The 21,527-nt window shown below is 56.5% G+C and overlaps 1 protein-coding gene across 18 annotated transcripts in view; it reads left to right on the top strand.

The window, feature by feature from the left end:
• Nucleotides 1–21,527, top strand: part of DTNB (dystrobrevin beta) — a 141,939-nt gene that overhangs the window by 33,610 nt on the left and 86,802 nt on the right. For all 18 annotated transcript variants that reach the window (XR_014953507.1, XM_085574246.1, XM_085574247.1 and 15 more), the window contains one exon: nt 5,415–5,539. Coding sequence is in view for 17 of the 18 variants with exons in the window: in XM_085574246.1 (XP_085430372.1) it covers nt 5,415–5,539 (125 nt within the window). In the remaining variant the exon portion in view is untranslated. The remainder of the gene's footprint in view (nt 1–5,414; nt 5,540–21,527) is intronic.

Below are 21,527 nucleotides of genomic sequence, written 5' to 3'. Positions count from 1 at the left end.
CGTGGGTCAGGGACACTCCTGGTGGGTCAGGGGCACTGCTGGTGGGTCAGGGGCACTGCTGGTGGGTCAGGACACTCCTGGTGGGTCAGGACACTGCTGGTGGGTCAGGACACTCCTGGTGGGTCAGGACACTGCTGGTGGGTCAGGGGCACTGCTCATGGGTCAGGGGCACTGCTGGTGGGTCAGGGGCACTGCTCCTGGGTCAGGGACACTCCTGGTGGGTCAGGGACACTGCTGGTGGGTCAGGGGCACTGCTCGTGGGTCAGGGGCACTGCTCGTGGGTCAGGGACACTGCTCCTGGGTCAGGGACACTCCTGGTGGGTCAGGACACTGCTGGTGGGTCAGGACACTGCTGGTGGGTCAGGGGCACTGCTGGTGGGTCAGGGGCACTGCTCCTGGGTCAGGGACACTGCTCCTGGGTCAGGGGCACTGCTCCTGGGTCAGGGGCACTGCTGGTGGGTCAGGGCACTGCTGGTGGGTCAGGGCACTGCTCCTGGGTCAGGGACACTGCTCCTGGGTCAGGGACACTGCTCCTGGGTCAGGGCTTTCTCCTGGGTAAGGGTTTTTCCTGGGTCAGGGCACTGCTCCTGGGTCATGGTATTCCTCCTGGATAGGGGCATTCCCTCTGCTTCATGCCATTCCTCCTGGTTCTTGGCATTCCTTGTGGGTAAAGGCTTCTTTTTGGGGTCAGGGCACTCCTCCTGGGTGAGGCTGTTCCTCCTGGGTGGGGCTGCTCCCCCTGGGTGGGGCTGCTCCTCCTGGGTGAGGCTGTTCCTCCTGGGTGAGGATGTTCCTCCTGGGTGGGGCTGCTCCTCCTGGATGGGGCTGCTCCCCCTGGGTGGGGCTGCTCCTCCTGGGTGAGGCTGTTCCTCCTGGGTGAGGATGTTCCTCCTGGGTGGGGCTGTTCCCCCTGGGTGAGGATGTTCCTCCTGGGTGGGGCTGTTCCTCCTGGGTGGGGCTGCTCCTCCTGGGTGGGGATGCTCCTGGGTGGGTGAGGATGTTCCTCCTGAGTGGGGATGCTCCTCCTGGGTGGGGCTGTTCCCCCTGGGTGAGGATGTTCCTCCTGGGTGGGGCTGTTCCTCCTGGGTAGCTGGATCTGGAGCAGCCTCTCCGGGCTGGTTCCCTCAGGCACATTCAGGTCTGGGGCAGAGCTGCTCCACGGGGCTTTTCCAAACACCCAAGGGTGTAAACAGGGAGTGGCACTGAGTTTATTGTTTGTTCCTCCTGGCTGGAAAAACCTGGGCATGGAGGCACATCCTGGGCACGGGGACGGAGGGCACCAGCCTGGCTCAGCCCAGGGACAGCCCCAGGGGGGTGGGATGTGGATGGGCTGGGGGCAGGGAGCTCTGCAGAGGGACCAGGACAGCCTGGAGCCATGGGCTGGGTGCCAGGCTGAGGGACAGCCAGGCTGAGGGACAGCCAGGCTGGGTGCCAGGCTGGGTGCCAGGCTGAGGGCCAGGCTGGGTGCCAGGCTGGGTGCCAGGCTGGGTACCAGGCTGAGGGACAGCCAGGCTGGGTGCCAGGCTGGGTGCCAGGCTGGGTACCAGGCTGAGGGACAGCCAGGCTGGGTGCCAGGCTGGGTGCCAGGCTGGGTGCCAGGCTGAGGGACAGCCAGGCTGGGTGCCAGGCTGAGGGACAGCAAGGCTGGGTGCCAGGCTGAGGGACAGCCAGGCTGGGTGCCAGGCTGGGTGCCAGGCTGGGTGCCAGGCTGAGGGACAGCCAGGCTGGGTGCCAGGCTGGGTGCCAGGCTGAGGGACAGCCAGGCTGGGTGCCAGGCTGAGGGACAGCCAGGCTGGGTGCCAGGCTGAGGGACAGCCAGGCTGAGGGACAGCCAGGCTGGGTGCCAGGCTGGGTGCCAGGCTGGGTGCCAGGCTGAGGGACAGCCAGGCTGGGTGCCAGGCTGGGTGCCAGGCTGGGTGCCAGCCTCAGGGCTGTGGAATTGAGCTGATCTCCTGCAGTTCTGCCTGTTCTCCCCAGGCAGCCACAGCAGCGACCAGAGCTCTGCTCTGCACGGGGCCTTTGGCCAGTGGCATCTCTAAAAAATCAGCATTCTTGCATTTTCCCTGCCTCTGCTGCCAGCTGGGAATCCTTCTGGAAAGCTCGGGATGGAGAAGCCTTGCGGAAGGGATCTGAGCAGTAACCTGCAGTTCAGTGGCAGGCTGATAACCACAGCTCAAGGAATTACAGGCAGTTTTATGGAGAAAAACCTGTTTTATGGCAGGAGACTAAGCCCAAGCTTTCCCTCATTCAAAGAGAAGTTCAGGTGATGATAGGATTATAATTAATAGTTATCTACATAAGGAAGAGCCATTAGAGCATTACTGTTTAATTTAGAAAATTGGGCTGAGTACCACGCAGGAGTTGGGAGGCAAAGGAAAATTCTATTGTCCTTTTTATAACTCTGTGAGTAATAAACTTCTGGAATGTTTAATCCCAGATAACAGTAGGTTATTATTCCCTTAAATGCATTTAAATCCAGGCTGGGATTTTCAATACAAAGAGAGGTCCAAATGGTGGAAACGTGCAATGCCTTGGGTGGGAAGGGACATTAGGGCTCATCCAGTGCCATCCTTTTAATATTTATTTTAACTTCCCTGAATAACTCATGTTAATCTGATGAAAGTTTAAATGGAGTCCTGATTAAAAAGAAAAGTCCTTATTTTGTGTTTGGCCCGTGTTGGTGGCTCAGGGAGCCCCTGGTGAGTGTGAAAGCCCCGGGGCAGCAGGAGGGTGAAGCAGAAATGTTCTTTCCTGCCTTTTCACCCTCATTCACACCCACCTGCTGTATTTGCAGAGGTTTGGAGCCCTGAGACCCAGCAGAGCTTAGTCAGAAATGTCTCCATAGTTATGGCAAATAGGATCAATAGGCTTATCGATAACATTATTGCATCTATAAATATTAATATATGATTATTTATATACAATATGTACATACATGCAATACAATATATACACACATATGCATATATATGTGTATATATAAAATATTTATTATTTACATTCATAAATATATATGCAAATATTATATATGTGCATATGTATATACATATACATATATAGGTGTCTGTAAATATTATGTATATATGTAAATATGTATATATAATATATATCTATTATATTATATAGTATATAGTATATAGTATTTAGTATATTTAATATATTATATACCACATATTATATATTATTATATATTATATAAAGATATTATTATTTATATACTATATATACATACAATATTTATACATGTATATACATACAATCTTATTTATATATATAAAATATATTATTATTTACATACCATATATACAAATATATGTATATATACACATAGAATATACATTTTATACAGATATACATATATATACATTAAATATATTATTATGTATATACTTATGGCTTCTTTTTCCTGAAATTGAGGTACCTTTGGTAATTTTTTGCTGCACATATTTTATATATATATATTATATATATAATATATATAATATATATTATATATATAATATATATTATATATATTATATATATTATATATACTTTATATATATATATATATATATAATATATATATATATTTAACATAGTGATGTTACAGAGTTTAACATTAAACTCTGTAAGCATAGCGATTTTCTATGTTCTATTCTATTTTTAAGGGGTGTTTTTGCTGCTCGTTGGGGCCCCTTTGGAGGGGTGAACACCTTGAAACTCTTCCCAGATTTTCTCTTCGGGGCAGTTCCAGGTTCGGTGTCACTGCGGATCCTCGGGCAGGGAGGAGGCACACTCGGAGCAGGAGCAGAGCGGCCCAGCAAGGGTTAACCCGGGCTGCTCTGTGCCACGGGGACAGTGTGGCACTGGCACTTCTGGGATTTGGGATTCTGTCCCCCCGCTCCCTTGGGAAGGTCTCCATGGGATGTGGAGTGTGGCACGGGGATTTGCAGAACTTTAAAACTTGACATCAGGTTCATGGAGTATATACAGATGCATAATCCATTTCTTTGTAGATGTGTTTGTGTGTAAACTCTGAGATAGGAAATGTTGATTTAGGAACGCTGTGGAATAGGAGAGATGTTGCTGGGAGAGAAATGGAAACAGAAGTTTCAACAGAAATAAGAGAGATACTTTGGAGAAACAGAACTTTGGAAGATGTGTCAGCACCCACGAGGGGTAACTGTAGATGATTGGCTTTAAGGTATTTGTAGTGTGGTGTGCTAAAAGCTGCTAAGTGAACAGATGCCTTCGAGACATGAGACTGAATGGAATGAGAAATGGGACTGAAAATGGAATAAAAGAGGCCCCTGGCCATGGGCTGTGCCAGCTCTGGGGGCAGCAGGGCCAGGGCAGTGCCCGTGCCCTGGGAAGGGAATGGAGCCCAGGAGGGGCTGGGGAGCTGGGGAGGGAATGGAGAATTCCTGAGGGAGCTGGGGAGGGAATGGAGAATTCCTGAGGGAGCTGGGGAGGGAATGGAGAGTTCCTGAGGGAGCTGGGGAGGGAATGGAGAGTTCCTGAGGGAGCTGGGAAGGGAATGGAGAGTTCCTGAGGAGCTGGGAAGGGGCTGGAGAGTTCCTGAGGAGCTGGGAAGGGGCTCAGCCTGGAGCAAAGGAGGCTCAGGGGGACCTTGTGGCTCTCACAGCTCCTGCCAGGAGGGGACAGCCAGGGGGGGTCGGGCTCTGCTCCAGGGAACAGGGACAGGACAAGGGGAAATGGGCTCAGGCTGGGCCAGGGCAGGCTCAGGGTGGGCAGCAGCAGGAATTTCTGCCTGGAAAGGGAGCTCAGGCCTTGGCACTGCCCAGGGAGGGTTGGAGTGCCCATCCTGGAAGGGTTTAGAATTCTTGATTCCCTAAGCCCTTACAATAACTAGTGACAAGCCTTTGCCGTGGGTTTTGTTATTCCAGGCAGGAAGAGGGAGAAGCAGGAGCAGGTTATTGGGATATTGGTTGGTAGATGTGAGCAAAAGGTGAGTGTCCTTCAGTGATGGGGAGGAAATGTCCTTTACCAAGGATCTGGCAAAGGCTGCGAGTTTGCTGAAGAAGGGATCTCAGAAAGCTGATTCTGTGCTTTTTGTAACATTTATAAAATTCATACAGTCCTGGACTCATTTGGGTTGGAAAAGCCCTGTGAGACCATCAAGTCCAACCACGCCAGCACTGCCCAGGCCACCGTGTCCCCTGTCCCCAAGTGCCACAGGGCCTTGGAACCCCTCCAGGGATGGGGAGTCCCCCCTGGCTGGGCAGCTGTGCCAGCGCTCACCTGGCCAGGGCTCACCTGGTTCCTGAGCTCACCTGGTTCCTGTGCTCACCTGGCTGGGGCTCACCTGGCTCCAGGGCTCACCTGGCTGGGGCTCACCTGGCTCCTGTGCTCACCAGGCTCCAGGGCTCACCTGGCTCCAGGCTCACCTGGCTCCTGTGCTTGCTCCCCAGAAATCCCCGGCCAAGAAGCTGAGCCACGCCATCAGCAAATCTCTGGGCTGCGTGCCCAGCAGGGACCCGCCCCGGCCGCTGTTCCCCGAGCAGCCCGAGAGGCCCCTGGACCTGGCCCACATCGTGTGAGTACCATGAGCCCCCTCCCCACCCCTGAGCCCCTCCTGAGCCCCCTCCTCAACCCCTGGACCTGCCCCACATGGTGTGAGTACCCTGAGCCCCCTCCCCACACCTGAATCCCCTCTTAGCTCCCTCCTCACTCCTGAACCCCCTCCTTAGCCCCCTCCCCACCCCTGAGCCCCTCCTGAGCCCCCTCCTCACTCCTGAACCCCCTCCTGAGCCCCCTCCCCACCCCTGAGCCCCTCCTGAGCCCCCTCCTCACTCCTGAACCCCCTCCTCAACCCCTGGACCTGCCCCACATGGTGTGAGTACCCTGAGCCCCTCCTGAGCCCCCTCCCCACCCCTGAGCCCCCTCCTCATCCCTGAGCCCCTCCTGAGCCCGGGGCTGGGGCAGGGAGCAGCCCAGGCCCTGCAGTGCTTCTCAGGTGTTTCCCTGCTGGGTTGGGAATGTTCCTCTGGAGAATTCGTGCTTGTGAGGAGCCTCAGAGCTGCAGGAGGTGTTTGTGCAGCTGGAGCCAGGCCTGGCTGCGTCCTGCCTGCAGCTCTGGCACCTCCCTGTCCCCACCAGGGGCACCTGCCACTGCTCCCGTGTCGGATCAGGCTCTGCTTTCTCATTTATTGTAAATTAAATGAGACACACAGCACCGTGTCACACGCGTGGGTCAGCTCCCGGGGCCTTGGCCTCACATCCCTGGCCTCTCTCCGTGCCTTTGTCCCCCTGCTGCTGTGACCCCACTGTGGCACTGGTGGGATGGGCTGGGTGGAAAACCACGGCACTGGGGGTGGCTGGAGCAGCCTGAGGCCACTCTGCTTCCCCACTTTGTCAGGTTTCACCTCACAAGTAAAAACCGAGAGGAAAAGACCCAAACAAACTGAATAAACCTCAGTGTCCCAGAGAGGCTGGAGGAGAACTCCTCACACCTGTAGGAGAGGGTGAGGAGGAGCAGCACTGGGATCTAATTGCAGGAGAGTGCAGCACTCCCATTTCCACGAGGGTGGAGCCAGGGCAGCCTGAGAGTGGGGAGCTGATCTCTGCTCTCATCTGAGCACCAGATCCCCCTGGGAGCAGTTCCTGTGCCCCAGGCCCTGCGTGGGGAGCCACGGGCAGCCTGAGAGTGGGGAGCTGATCTCTGCTCTCATCTGAGCACCAGATCCCCCTGGGAGCAGTTCCTGTGCCCCAGGCCCTGCGTGGGGAGCCACGGGCAGCCTGAGAGTGGGGAGCTGATCTCTGCTCTCATCTGAGCACCAGATCCCCCTGGGAGCAGTTCCTGTGCCCCAGGCCCTGCGTGGGGAGCCAAGGGCAGCCTGAGAGTGGGGAGCTGATCTCTGCTCTCATCTGAGCACCAGATCCCCCTGGGAGCAGTTCCTGTGCCCCAGGCCCTGCGTGGGGAGCCACGGGCAGCCTGAGAGTGGGGAGCTGATCTCTGCTCTCATCTGAGCACCAGATCCCCCTGGGAGCAGTTCCTGTGCCCCAGGCCCTGCGTGGGGAGCCGAGGTGCTGGGACAGGGATGTCCCTGCCCCTGAGCCACCCCGGTCAGGCTGTGCTGCCCAGGCCCTGCTTCCACTGACTGCCTCTTCTGCTCACTCCTTTAACAGTGTGGCATTCCCCAAGGAAAGGCTGGAGGCTAAATTGCCAAGTGCTGGACAGGTGAGAGCTGCAGAGCTTTTCCTCGTGCTGTGAGCAGCGTAGAGCTCCAGACCTGCACCAGCAGCTCACTCTGGGCTCTGCCAGCCCAGCTTGGGGCTGGTGGCTGCTTTGCTCTGTGCTGGTTCCCTCCAGTTCCTGCCTCCCTGAGGATTCCCTCCTCTCCCAGAGCTTGCTTGGTGCCGTGCAGGGAGGGATTGGGCAGAGTCCATGGAAGAGAAACTCTGCTCTGCTTTCCTTGGGGCAGTTGCACCCAGATTGAAAAGAGCCCAGGGCTCAGTGCTGCTGCTGCTCAGTTCAGAGCCAGAGTGGGTTCTCAGGAATTCATCCCCTTCTATACAAATGGCTCATCAGAGCCAGGGACAGGACTGTCCATGGTGGAGAACATCAGAGCATCAGAGCCAGGGACAGGACTGACCATGGTGGAGAACATCAGAGCCAGGAACAGGACTGACCATGGTGGAGAACATCAGAGCCAGGGACAGGACTGTCCGTGGTGCAGAACATCACAGCCAGGAACAGGACTGTCCTTGGTGCAGAACATCAGAGCCAGGGACAGGACTGTCCGTGGTGCAGAACATCAGAGCCAGGGACAGGACTGTCCTTGGTGCAGAACATCAGAGCCAGGGACAGGACTGACCATGGTGCAGAACATCAGAGCCAGGGACAGGACTGACCATGGTGGAGAACATCAGAGCCAGGGACAGGACTGACCATGGTGGAGAACATCAGAGCCAGGGACAGGACTGTCCATGGTGGAGAACATCAGAGCATCAGAGCCAGGGACAGGACTGTCCGTGGTGCAGAGCATCAGAGCCAGGAACAGGACTGACCATGGTGCAGAACATCAGAGCCAGGAACAGGACTGACCATGGTGGAGAACATCAGAGCCAGGGACAGGACTGACCATGGTGCAGAACATCAGAGCCAGGAACAGGACTGACCATGGTGGAGAACATCAGAGCCAGGGACAGGACTGTGTGTGGTGCACAGCATGGTCTGTTCCTCCTCAACAGCTCCTGTTCCCAGCAGCTCCTGGCCTGTTCCTTCATGGTCTGTTCCTTCCCAGCAGCTCCAGGTCTATTCTGTCCCTACAGCTCCTGGCCTCTTCCTTCCCAGCCTGGCACTGCCTTTCCTGCCCAGCCTGGCACTGCCTTTCCTGCCCAGCCTGGCATTGCCTTTCCTTCCCAGCCCATCACTGCATTTCCTTCCTGCTCCATCTCTGCCTTTCCCTTCCCAGGGCTGGGCACCTGCAGGGACAGGGACATGGGGACAGGGACATGGGGACAGGGCTGGACACCTGCAGGGACATAGGGACAAGGTTGGGCAGCTCCTGCAGGGACAGGAACAATGGGGACATGTCACACGTCCTGCAGGGACATAGGGACAAGGTTGGGCAGCTCCTGCAGGGACAGGAACAATGGGGACATGTCACACGTCCTGCAGGGACATAGGGACAGGGCTAGGCACCTGCAGGGACAGGGCTGGACAGCTCCGACAGGGACATGGGGATGGGGACATGGGGACATGTCACACCTCCTGAAGGGACATGGACATGGGGACAGGGACATGGGGACAGGACAGCTCCTGCAGGGACATGGGGACAGGGACATGGGAACAGGACAGCTCCTGCAGGGACAGGGACATGGGGACAGGGACAGGGACGTGGGGACAGGGACAGGGACATGGGGACAGGGACATGAGGACAGAACAGCTCCTGCAGGGACAGGGACAATGGGGACAGGGACTTGAGGACAGGGACATGGGGGCATGTCACACCTCCTGAAGGGACATGGGGACAGGGACATGAGGACAGGACAGCTCCTGCAGGGACAGGGACATGGGGACAGGGACAGGGACATGGGGACAGGACAGCTCCTGCAGGGACAGGGACATGGGGACAGGGACATGGGGACAGGGACAGGGACATGGGGACAGGGACAGCTGCCCGGACACTCCTGGCAGCAGCTCGGCAGCTCAGAGACATCTGCTGGGTGCTGACAGCTCCAATGAAATGTAAAAACCAACTCACTAAAAAGCCAGAGATGGGGAAGTGGGGCCTGGGGCTCCCAGGACAGCTCTGGAACAGCCCACACCGACCTGTGCAGGACTCCTGCAGGGGGGAGTGACATCCCATGGACAGCACGGGGACAAAAAGGTCCCACCTGGGTTCCTGTGAGGCCTTTGGGCTCCTGTGACACCAGTGAAGCAACAAAACCAACATTAAACCCCCTGCCCTGGCTTCAGGTGAGGGGGGCTGTCTCCAGAGGAGGTTTTCTGCTGGAGCTCAGCTCCAAACAGGAATTGCTGCAGGCCCCAGGGAGTCACCCTTGGGGTGCCAGGGACCAGGGGTGGACTGAATTTCATTTGTGTGAGGGAATCAGCACCTGAGCAACATCAGCACCTACAAAGAAAGAGGGGGAGAGACTCCAGGAAAGCTGAGCTCTGCTGCAGCTGAGTAAATAAAGAATGGAAATATTAATAACTAGGGGCAGTTTAACAATACTTGGCCAAAAGTTCCAGGGAAAACAAGGCTTGGAAGGGGAAAAACCCAGCTGTGCTCTTTGAGGGAGGGAGGAAACACAAAAGTGGGTAGAAAGAATGTAAACAATGAGTTAGGATTTGTTGTGAGTGGTTTCCAGGCTGTGGTTTGGCAGAGGGGCAGTGATGGGGCAATGAGCTGTGGAGAGGGATTCACCTTCCAGAAGGGCTGGGGGAGCTGGGAAGGGGCTGGAGAATTCCTGAGGGAGCTGGGAAGGGGCTGGAGAGTTCCTGAGGAGCTGGGAAGGGGCTGGAGAGTTCCTGAGGGAGCTGGGAAGGGGCTGGAGAGTTCCTGAGGAGCTGGGAAGGGGCTGGAGAGTTCCTGAGGAGCTGGGAAGGGAATGGAGAGTTCCTGAGGAGCTGGGAAGGGAATGGAGAGTTCCTGAGGAGCTGGGAAGGGAATGGAGAGTTCCTGAGGAGCTGGGAAGGGGCTGGAGAGTTCCTGAGGGAGCTGGGAAGGGGCTGGAGAGTTCCTGAGGAGCTGGGAAGGGAATGGAGAGTTCCTGAGGAGCTGGGAAGGGAATGGAGAGTTCCTGAGGAGCTGGGAAGGGGCTGGAGAGTTCCTGAGGGAGCTGGGAAGGGGCTGGAGAGTTCCTGAGGAGCTGGGAAGGGAATGGAGAGTTCCTGAGGGAGCTGGGAAGGGAATGGAGAGTTCCTGAGGAGCTGGGAAGGGGCTCAGCCTGGAGCAAAGGAGGCTCAGGGGGACCTTGTGTCTCTCACAGCTCCTGCCAGGAGGGGACAGCCAGGGGGGTCGGGCTCTGCTCCAGGGAACAGGGACAGGACAAGGGGAAATGGGCTCAGGCTGGGCCAGGGCAGGCTCAGGGTGGGCAGCAGCAGGAATTCCTGCCTGGAAAGGGAGCTCAGGCCTTGGCACTGCCCAGGGAGGGTTGGAGTGCCCATCCCTGGAGGTGTCCAGGGAATTCCTGGATGTGGCACTCAGAGCTCTGGGCTGGGACAAGGTGGGGATCAGAATTCACAAAATCAGAGAATTCCCAAAATTCCTGTAATAACCAGGTTGGAAGAGCCCTCCAAGCCCATCGAGTCCATCCCAGCCCCAACTCAGCCCTGGCACCCAGTGCCACATCCAGGCTTTGTTAAACACACCCAGGGATGGGGACTCCCCAACCTCCCCGAGCTGCCATCCCAGAACTTTATCACCTTCCTGGGAAGAACTTTTCCCTGATATCCAGCCTGAATTCCCCTTGGAATTCCACAGCTTGGGCTGTGTGCTCTGGCTCCCAGGGCTGCTGGGCTCGCTGGGCTGGGCATTTCTCCACCCCAGGGATTTTGGGGTCTGGGGCTGGCCCGGCTGGGTGCTGCCTTGCCCCGGGGTGTTTTCAGTCCCAGCTGCTCCCGAGGTGATTTCCCAGCTCTGGGAAGTTTTGCTGTGCCCGGAGCCCTGCAGAGGTGCCAGCCCCGGGTGCTGTCCCTGCCTGGGAACGCGGGGAGCTGGGCAGGGAGGTGCCAGCCTGAGCTGCCAGAGGGGCCTGGTGCCAGCATTACAGTGCTTAGAAACACTTTTAACCTGTCAGCTTTTACCACACTAAATTATAAATGTCTTAAAACTAATTATCTGAAATTACTCCTTATGAATCCTAATACAATGTATATTTTTATAATTCTTTTTAGCATTCTTTTCATATTTCTTTTTATTCTTTTTAGCATTCATTTTATCATTCTTTTATAATTCAATTTCTTTAAAATATCTAATCTTTTTAATAAAACCATCTTTGAAACTTTGTTTTAATTCATTTTTTTCTCTTAATATTTATCCTCTTTCATAATATTTCTACTATTATACTATTTATAATATTTCTATTTTTGTAATATTTCTAAGTTAACGTTTTTTTCTCAAAGTTTACATACAAATGCACACTATATAAACTTTCTATCAAGTTTTAAAATTTTTCTACAGATCTCTTTCCCGGCACTTCCTGTGGGGTTCATTTGCACTAATGAGGTGGGAGAGATTCAGAACGTGTTCATGATGAGCACGGGAAGATCCAGAACAGAATAGAGGCAGGAGATGGGGAGGAACCCGTGGCAGGGGGTTTGCACCAAGGTCAGCTCTGCGGTCCCTTCCGAGCCAGTCCATTTGGGATTCCGTTATTCCATGAAAATGGTTTATCTCCTTGGCAAAAAAGGGGTTTTCGAGGCTGCCCTCGGAGTTCCGTGCCATTGGCACCCACTGCCAGCAGGAGGAGAAGGGGTGGGATGGAGGGAGTGAGGAAATGTTGGGAATGAAGCCAAACGAGGGGGAAAAGTGCTCAGCAGCAGGTTTTGGAGGTCGTGGTCTGCAGGTTTTGGGAGTCGTGGTCTGCAGGTTTTGGGGGTCGTGGTCCGCAGGTTTTGGGGGTTGTGGTCTGCAGGTTTTGGGGGTTGTGGTGTGCAGGTTTTGGGAGTCGTGGTCTGCAGGTTTTGGAGGTCGTGGTCCGCAGGTTTTGGGGGTTGTGGTGTGCAGGTTTTGGGGGTCGTGGTCTGCAGGTTTTGGGGGTCGTGGTCTGCAGGTTTTGGGAGTCATGGTGTGCAGGTTTTGGGGGTTGTGGTGTGCAGGTTTTGGGGGTCGTGGTCTGCAGGTTTTGGGGGTCGTGGTCTGAAGGTTCTGGAGGTCGTGGTCTGCAGGTTCTGGAGGTCGTGGTCTGCAGGTTTTGGGGGTCGTGGTCTGCAGGTTTTGGGCGTCATGATCTGCAGGTTCTGGAGGTTGTGGTCTGCGGGTTTTGGAGGTCGTGGTCTGCAGGTGGCTGAACGTGGATTTTGGGGGGGTTTGGTAGCCCAGGATGGTGACAGGAGCCAGGAGGACCAGCAGCAGAGGCTCCCTTGGGTGGTGGGATCCTGGGGAGGACCAGGGGTCAGTGAGAAGGTTCAGGGGCTGGAAATGGGTTTGGGAATTGGGCAGTGTCCAGCCAAGGACCCCGGGAATGCAGGTGCAACCCCCAGGGTTGGGAATGCTTGGACAGCTCTAAAATACCAATAACAGAGAAATGACATAATCCTGGAACTCAGGCAGATGGCAGGGAGCAGGAGCTGGAGGGAGCCACTTTCAGAATAATCAATATGAAATATGAAAATCAGAGAATCTCAGGTTGGTAAAGGCCACCAGTGCCACCCCTGCCATGGCAGGGACACCTCCACTGTCCCAGCTGCTCCAGCCCCAGTGTCCAGCCTGGCCCTGGGCACTGCCAGGGACACCACAGCTGCTCTGGGTAACAAAATGTGATGATTTTAATGGGGAATGTAAGGAAAGAATTGTTAGAATATTACCCAAGCAGTGATGGAATTTGCACCCCTGAACCTTTAAGACCAGGACAGGAGTGTTTTTAAATCCACTCAGAACTGCAGTCAGGCTGATGTTCCCTGTGTGGTGGGAGCTCTGGTATCCCAGTGTTTCTCACTGCTTTGGGAGATGGGAAAAATGCAGACAGAAAAGTTCCTGGAGCCTCAGAGTCAGGGATTTGCTGGACCCACTGCTGGAGCCCGCGCTGCACAGCCCTGAGGGAATCAGGGATTTGCCTCCCTCACATTTCCAGGAATAAGGGAATGTTTCTGAAGCACCTTGGCCTGCATTCCTGCAGCCAGGCTGAGCCAGTAGGAGCAAAAATGGAAATGGTGCCATTTCCTGCTGCTTTGGTGCATTCTGCACTCCCTGATCTCCAGCTGCCTCCCTGCTCCCGGGGAGCAGGGACAGGACAAGGGGAAATGGCCTCAAGGAGGGAGCAGGGTGGCAGCAGCAGGAATTTCCCCATGGAAAGGAGCTCAGGCCTTGGCAGGGGCTGCCCGGGGAGGGTTGGGGTGCCCAGGGCAGGCCTGGACGTGGCACTCAGCGCCCTGGGCTGGGCACGAGGTGGGGATTGGGCACAGCTGGGGCTGGGGGGATTTTCCTTTTCCTTCTCAGGGATTCTGTGTCTGGGTGGGAGCTCCCTGCCTGCTGGAGAGTAATTCCATGCAAGGCACTTTTGGGTTTGGGTGTCAGCTCGCCGAGTGCAGCTCAGAGCTGCCCTTTTTCGGGGTGACAGAGAGCGGGCTGGAGAAGGATGGCACCGGTTGGTTGTGTGGCTGGGTAAAGCAGAGATGGTGGTGGCACGATCACTTGTCCTGGGAGGAATAATTTCAAGTGCTCCATCACCTCCGTGGGGTTTTGGGGCTTGACTTTGGGCCCACCTAACACAAACTCCTGACATGAAATCTTTGGTTTTAAAGTGTAGCAGAGGCAGCACAGCCACCCCACGGCAGGGCTGGATGGGAGATTGGGAATTAGGAACCGTTCCTGGCAGGGTGGGCAGGCCCTGGGTCCCTGGCAGTGCCCAGGGCCAGGCTGGGCACTGGGGCACCCTGGGCAGTGGGAGGTGTCCCTGCTGTGGCAGGAGTAACCTGTGAGTTTGGCTTTCCCAGGAGTTTTCCTGCTGTTCCTCTGCAGAGCTGGGACAGGAGCTGGAGCTGGGACGGGAGCAGAAGGGGGGACGGGGCAGGAGCAGATCTGGGACAGGAGCTGGGATTTGTAGAAGGTTCTGGAGCAGATCTGGGACAGGAGCTGGGATCTGGAGCGGCATCTGGACCAGAATCTGCAGCAGGAGCAGATCTGGGACAGGATCGGGCATCTGGAGCAGGATCTGGAGCAGGAACAGATCTGGGAGCAGGAGCAGATCTGGGACACGATCTGGAGCAGGATCTGGAATCTGGGCCAGGATCTGGGATCTCAAACACAATCTGGGATCTGGGCCAGGATCTGGAGCAAGATTTGGGATCTGGGCCAGGATCTGGAGCAAGATCTGGGATCTGGGCCAGGACATAGAATCTGGGCCAGGATCTGGGCCAGGATCTGGAATCTGGGCCAGGATCTAGGACAGGAGCTGGGATCTGGGCCAGGATCTGGAGCAAGATCTGGGATCTGGGCCAGGACATAGAATCTGGGCCAGGATCTGGAGCAGGATCTGGAATCTGGGCCAGGATCTTGGACAAGAGCTGGAATCTGGAGCAGGATCTGGAATCTGGGCCAGGATCTGGAGCAAGATCTGGGATCTGGGCCAGGATCTAGGATCTGGGCCAGGATATAGAATCTGGGCCAGGATCTGGAATCTGGGCCAGGATCTAGGACAGGAGCTGGGATCTGGGCCAGGATCTGGAGCGGGATCTGGGCCAGGATCTGGAGCAGGAGCTGGGATCTGGGCCAGGATCTGGAGCAGGAGCTGCTGTCCCTGCCAGGGCAGAGCCTGGCTGAGCTCCTCTGCTGGCTCCCCTGGCAGGCACTGGGCACGGGCACAGCGGGGAGGGAGGGCTGCTGGGAGATGGGTATTGGGGCTTGGGAGATGGGATATTAGGTGTTGGGATATTGGATATTGGGATATTGAGATATTGGCATAGTGGATATTGGGATATTGGATACTGTGATATTGAGATATTAGGATATTGGAATATTGGGGTATTGGAATATTGAAATACAGGATATTGATACATTGAGATACAGGATATTGGGTTATTGAGATATTGGGATATTGGGGTAATGGATATTGAGATAGTGGGATTTGGGATATTGGGATACTGGGTATTGGGATACTGGGATATTGAGATATTGGATACTGTGATATTAGGATATTGGGATATTGGATACCATGATATTGAGATATTGGATGTTGGATGCCATGACTGAGATATTGGATATTGAGATATTGGATATTGGGATATTGAGATATTGGATACCATGATATTGGATACTGTGATATTGAGATATTGGGATATGGGATATTGGATACTGTGATATTGGGATGTTGGATGTTGGATGCCATGATTGAGATATTGGATATTGAGATATTGGATACTGTGATATTGAGATATTGGGGTATTGGTATATTGGATACCGTGATATTGGGATATTGGGATACTGACACATTGGATACTGTGATATTGAGATATTGGGATATTGGATGCTGTGATGTTGAGATATTGGGATATTGACACATTGGATACTGTGATATTGGGATATTGGAATATTGGGATATTGGATGCCGTGATATTGAGATATTGGGATATTGGGATATTGGATATTGGGATATTGGGATATCGGGGTATCACCCAGCAGAAGGAGCAGGGACCCCCAGCTCTGGGCTTTAATTCGGAGGGGTTTATTTAGGATTTCTCCTGAACTCTCCTCAGCACCGATCCTGCCCCGGCCCTGTCCCGGTGCCAGGGGTGGCCAGCGCTGGTTTAGTGGCCACCATCACCATCACCCTCCCATGGCCGTGTCTGCGCCCTGCAGAACCCTCTGCACCTCCCAGGATGATCCCTGCCCTTGTCCTTAGGCTGGAGCCAGCCTAATTCCAGTCAGGAATCTCCTGCTGGAGCCAGAGGTGGAATAAACAACAGGGGAAGCCGTAACTTCTCCTCTTCAATGGCACAAACCCCTGGGAACGGCCCTGCCCACGGAAGGGGCTGGAGCTGGATGGGTCTTCAAGGTCCCCTCCAGGCGAGCCCTGCCTGGCACTGGCTGGTTCTGGATTTCAAACTGGGCTTGAGACGAACCCAGAGCTTTTTAGAACTTCTCCGAGCTGGGGGAGCTGGGTGGCATTTATTTATTTAGGGTTTTGCTTGGTTGGTTTGTGTGAGGCCACATTGCACGGTGCAATAACCTCCGTTAGAGGCACTTGATGAATCGTTTGTTAATGGTAATAATAAATTTGTTAATTTACTGGGAGGAATGCTTCCTCCTGAGCCTGGGGGCTGAGAATTCCCAGAGGAATTCTGGCCTGCCCCATTGCCCTGGGGCAGTGCAAGGAGCCCCTGCCCGCGGATGGGTTCAGAACCACAATATTCCTCCCCAAAATCCCTAAATCCCGGCTTTTCCAGCTCCCCTCCGTGTGGGTGCGTTTCTCTTGATAAATATTTCGTGTGGAAGAGTAGCTTTTGTGCTTTTATAGTAATTTATTTTATATTAACTTGTTCAGGGGGAGGGATGGAGTGAAATATAAGCAGCTGGTCAGTCAGCCTGCGCTCGGTGAGCTTGGGGCGTTCGTTTCCAAGCTGCTCTTTCCTTCTGTGATCCTCTTTTTGTTTGTTTGCTTGTTAAAGAACTCCTTGTAGGAGGCTGTGCGCTGTTTCCTCCTCCCTCCAACAGAGCAGCATGGGGTGGACCTAAAAACCGTTTGTAAGAAACGAAAACGTGAAAAGCAGGAAAATGAAAACTAGGGAAAAAATCATGGAAAAAATAATCAATAGCAGCATCAAGAGCTATTTGGCGGCGGCGGCGGCGGGCCGGCTCGCCCCGGAGCAGCCGGGCCGCATTTTGGGGATGCGCCGGCGGTGCCCGGGCGGTGCGCGCTCCCGCGGCGGCCCCGTTGCCGCGGAGACGGCGGGTGCGCGCACCCGCGGGATGGAGCCGCGCCGGGAGCGGCGGGCACCGGGCGGCCGCCGCGCAGGTGGGTGGCCCGGCCCGGCCCGGCCCGGCCCGGCTCGGCTCCCTCCGGGGACGGGGCAGGGCAGGGCCGCGGGACCGGCCCCGAGCGGGGACCGGAGCCGGAGCGGCCCCGGAGCGGCGCGGGAGCCGCGGGAGCGCTCCGGGCTGGCCGGGGCCGCTCGGGGCCGCTCGGGGCTTTGTAGGATCGGCTTCTAGGGCTTTGTAGGATCGGTTCCCAGGGCTTTGTAGGATCGGCTCCCAGAGCTTTGTTAGGATCGGCTCCCAGAGCTCTGTAGGATCGGTTCCCAGGGCTTTGTAGGATCGGTTCCCAGGGCTCTGTAGGATCGGCTCCCGGGGCTCTGTAGGATCGGTTCCCAGAGCTCTGTAGGATCGGCTCCCAGGGCTCTGTAGGATCGGCTCCCAGAGCTCTGTAGGATCGGCTCCCAGAGCTCTGTAGGATCGGCTCCCAGAGCTCTGTAGGATCGGCTCCCGGGGCTCTGTAGGATCGGCTCCCAGAGCTCTGTAGGATCGGCTCCCGGGGCTCTGTAGGATCGGCTCCCGGGGCTCTGTAGGATCGGCTCCCGGGGCTCTGTAGGGTCGGCCCCGAGGGATGCAGGAGGATCGCTCGGACAGGAGTTGAGGAACAGCTCGGGGGGATGCAGGAGAGCCGGGACAGGGATGGAGGAGAGCCGGGACAGGGATGGAGGAGAGCCGGGACAGGGATGGAGGAGCCGGGACAGGGATGGAGGAGCAGGAACAGGGATGGAGGAGAGCCGGGACAGGGATGGAGGAGAGCCGGGACAGGGATGGAGGAGCAGGAACAGGGATGGAGGAGAGCCGGGACAGGGATGGAGGAGAGCCGGGACAGGGATGGAGGAGCCGGGACAGGGATGGAGGAGCAGGAACAGGGATGGAGGAGAGCCGGGACAGGGATGGAGGAGAGCCGGGACAGGGATGGAGGAGCAGGAACAGGGATGAAGGAGGGCCGGGACAGGGATGGAGGAGAGCCGGGACAGGGATGGAGGAGGGCCGGGACAGGGATGGAGGAGAGCCGGGACAGGGATGGAGGAGAGCCGGGACAGGGATGGAGGAGCAGGAACAGGGATGAAGGAGGGCCGGGACAGGGATGGAGGAAGGCCGGGACAGGGATGGAGGAGAGCCGGGACAGGGATGGAGGAGGGCCGGGACAGGGATGGAGGAGAGCCGGGACAGGGATGGAGGAGCCGGGACAGGGATGGAGGAGCCGGGACAGGGATGGAGGAGCCGGACAGGGATGGAGGAGCCGGGACAGGGATGGAGGAGCCGGGACAGGGATGGAGGAGGGCCGGGACAGGGATGGAGGAGCCGGACAGGGATGGAGGAGCCGGGACAGGGATGGAGGAGCCGGGACAGGGATGGAGGAGCCGGGAGCGCTGCTCGGGGGGTGAAGAACCCGGACAGGAGTGGTGAATTGGGCTGTGCGGGGGTTTTGGGGTGAGCTGGGGTGTGTGGGGGGGTTTTGGGGTGAGCTGGGCTGTGTGGGGGTTTTGGGATGTGCTTAGGGTGTGTTTGGGGTGTGCTTGAGGTGACCTCCGGGTGTTCTCGGTGTTTTTGGGGTGAGCTCGGGGTGTGCACGGAGGGGTTTTGGGGTGTGTTCAAGATGTGCTCAGGGTGTGTTTGGGGTGAGCTCGGGTTGTTTTCAGTGTTTTTGGGGCAAGCTCGGGGTGTTCTCAGGGTGTTTTTGGGGTGTTTGGGGTGAGCTCAGAGTGTGTTTGGGGTGTGCTTGGGCTGTGTTTGGGGGTGTGTTCAGGGTGTGTTTGGGGTGTGCTTGGGCTGTGTTTGGGGTGTGCTCGGGCTGTGTTTGGGGTGAGCTCAGGGTGTGTTTGGGGTGAGCTCAGGGTGTGTTTGGGGTGAGCTCAGGGTGTGTTTGGGGTGTGTTCAGGGTATGCTCAGGGTGTGTTTGGGGTGAGCTCGGGCTGTGTTTGGGGTGAGCTCAGGGTGTGTTTGGGGTGAGCTCAGGGTGTGTTTGGGGTGTGCTCAGGGTATGCTCAGGGTGTGTTTGGGGTGAGCTCAGGGTGTGTTTGGGGTGAGCTCGGGCTGTTCTCGGGGGTTCTCGGGGTCTGTCCGAGGGAACACCCCAGTTCCCTTCTCCCTGTCCTTGCCCAGCTCCGAGCGGGGCAGAGCCGGGGCAGGGACCGCCCATCCCGGCCGTGCTCCGCCGGGGCCGGTGCCTCCATCCCCGTTCCCGGGGCCGGTTTCTCCATCCCCGTTCCCGGGGCCGGTTTCTCAACCCCGGCATTCCCGGGGCCGGTTTCTCCATCCCCGTTCCCGGGGCCGGTTTCTCAACCCCGTTGTTCCCGGGGCCGGTTTCTCCATCCCCGTTCCCGGGGCCGGTTTCTCAACCCCGTTGTTCCCGGGGCCGGTTTCTCCATCCCCGTTCCCGGGGCCGGTTTCTCCATCCCCGTTCCCGGGGCCGGTTTCTCCATCCCCGTTCCCGGGGCCGGTTTCTCCATCCCCGTTCCCGGGGCCGGTTTCTCCATCCCCGGCATTTCCGGGGCCGGTTTCTCCATCCCCGTTCCCGGGGCCGGTTTCTCCATCCCCGTTCCCGGGGCCGGTTTCTCCATCCCCGGCATTCCCGGGGCCGGTTTCTCCATCCCCGTTCCCCGCAGATCTGGGGTCGGCTCGCACAGGGGACGAAGGCACCGCCACCTCTGCTGCAGCTGCTCCCCGCCCTGCTGGGGACGTGGCACTCCCAGGAACTGGCTGTGAGCTGAAAACAGCAGAGGTTTGGAGATAAAACTGCTCAGAAACTCGACAATCTGTGCAATAAATTGTATCGATCATCACCGGGTGTCGCAGCAGTCCTCAGGGATTGATTTTCCTCAGTTCTCCTCTGTAAAATCCCAATTATCTGTTTATATTCTGGGGTTTGTGATTGTTTATAACTTTAATTTATTTCTGACCACCGGAACAGAATCGCCTTCAACTCTCTTCAAAATTCCTACAAACCCTGTGAAAATAACACTGAAATTTGTCATTCCTGCTGCTAAAACCCCCTCGGTTTGCAGTTTTCCAGAGGACAGAGATCAATCCCTGAGCCTCCTGCCCGGGCCCATGGCACAGGCAGGTAGAGAGGCACTGTCAGATCCCAACACGTTTGAAATGTTTCCCTTCGGCAAAAAATTTCGGCTGCTATTTTTGGATTAGACGTTTTAACCTACATTGGTGGTGGATTAGAAGCTGTTTGTGATTTTCTCTGCCTCCTTTGTCAGGATGGCTTTGGGCTCCCGGCTCCTGAGCGGCACCAGGAGCAGGGGGAAAGGCAGGAGGCACCTGGGGAGCTCAGAGCTGAAGCGGGCACCAGCCCAGGTGTGCCCAGGTGTGCCCAGGTGTGCCCAGGTGGGCAGGAGGCCCCTGGGCTGTGCCAGCTCTGGGGGCAGCAGGGCCAGGGCAGTGCCTGGGGCACCTCCAGGGCTGGGGCAGCTCTGGGCCCCTCCTGGCAGGAGAGACCTGGAGGGGCTGGAGCGTGTCCAGGGAAGGGAACGGAGCCCCAGGAGGGGCTGGGGGAGCTGGGAAGGGGCTGGAGAGTTCCTGGGGGAGCTGGGAAGGGGCTGGAGAGTTCCTGAGGGAGCTGGGAAGGGGCTGGAGAGTTCCTGAGGAGCTGGGAAGGGAATGGAGAGTTCCTGAGGGAGCTGGGAAGGGAATGGAGAGCTCCTGAGGGAGCTGGGAAGGGGCTGGAGAGTTCCTGAGGAGCTGGGAAGGGGCTGGAGAGTTCCTGAGGGAGCTGGGAAGGGGCTGGAGAGTTCCTGGGGGAGCTGGGAAGGGAATGGAGAGTTCCTGGGGGAGCTGGGAAGGGGCTGGAGAGTTCCTGAGGAGCTGGGAAGGGGCTGGAGAGTTCCTGAGGAGCTGGGAAGGGGCTCAGCCTGGAGCAAAGGAGGCTCAGGGGGACCTTGTGGCTCTCACAGCTCCTGCCAGGAGGGGACAGCCAGGGGGGGTCGGGCTCTGCTCCAGGAACAGGGACAGGACAAGGGGAAATGGGCTCAGGCTGGGCCAGGGCAGGCTCAGGGTGGGCAGCAGCAGGAATTTCTGCCTGGAAAGGGAGCTCAGGCCTTGGCACTGCCCAGGGAGGGTTGGAGTGCCCATCCCTGGAGGTGTCCAGGGAATTCCTGGATGTGGCACTCAGAGGTCTGGGCACAGCTGGACTGGATGGGCTGGGAGGGATTTCCCCAATTTCAGTGACTCTGGGATTTTGGGATTGTCCAGGGAAGCAGAGCCACGTTTCTCATTCCTGCTGAGCAAAGGGCAGGACTTGGCTGATTCCCAGTGTGGAACAGAGCAGGGATGAATCTGCCCTATGCCCACATCCCCATATTTCTATATTCCCACATTCCCACAGTCCCACATTCCCACATCCCCGTCTCATTCTCCTGGAAGCTGCTCTGT

Source organism: Lonchura striata, chromosome 3 (assembly GCF_050655825.1).
Source record: "Lonchura striata isolate lonStrDom1 chromosome 3, ASM5065582v1, whole genome shotgun sequence".
Taxonomy (NCBI): Eukaryota; Metazoa; Chordata; class Aves; order Passeriformes; family Estrildidae; genus Lonchura; species Lonchura striata.
The sequence above is the reverse complement of the archived record's forward strand: the minus strand, read 5'-3'. Positions and strand labels throughout refer to the sequence as shown.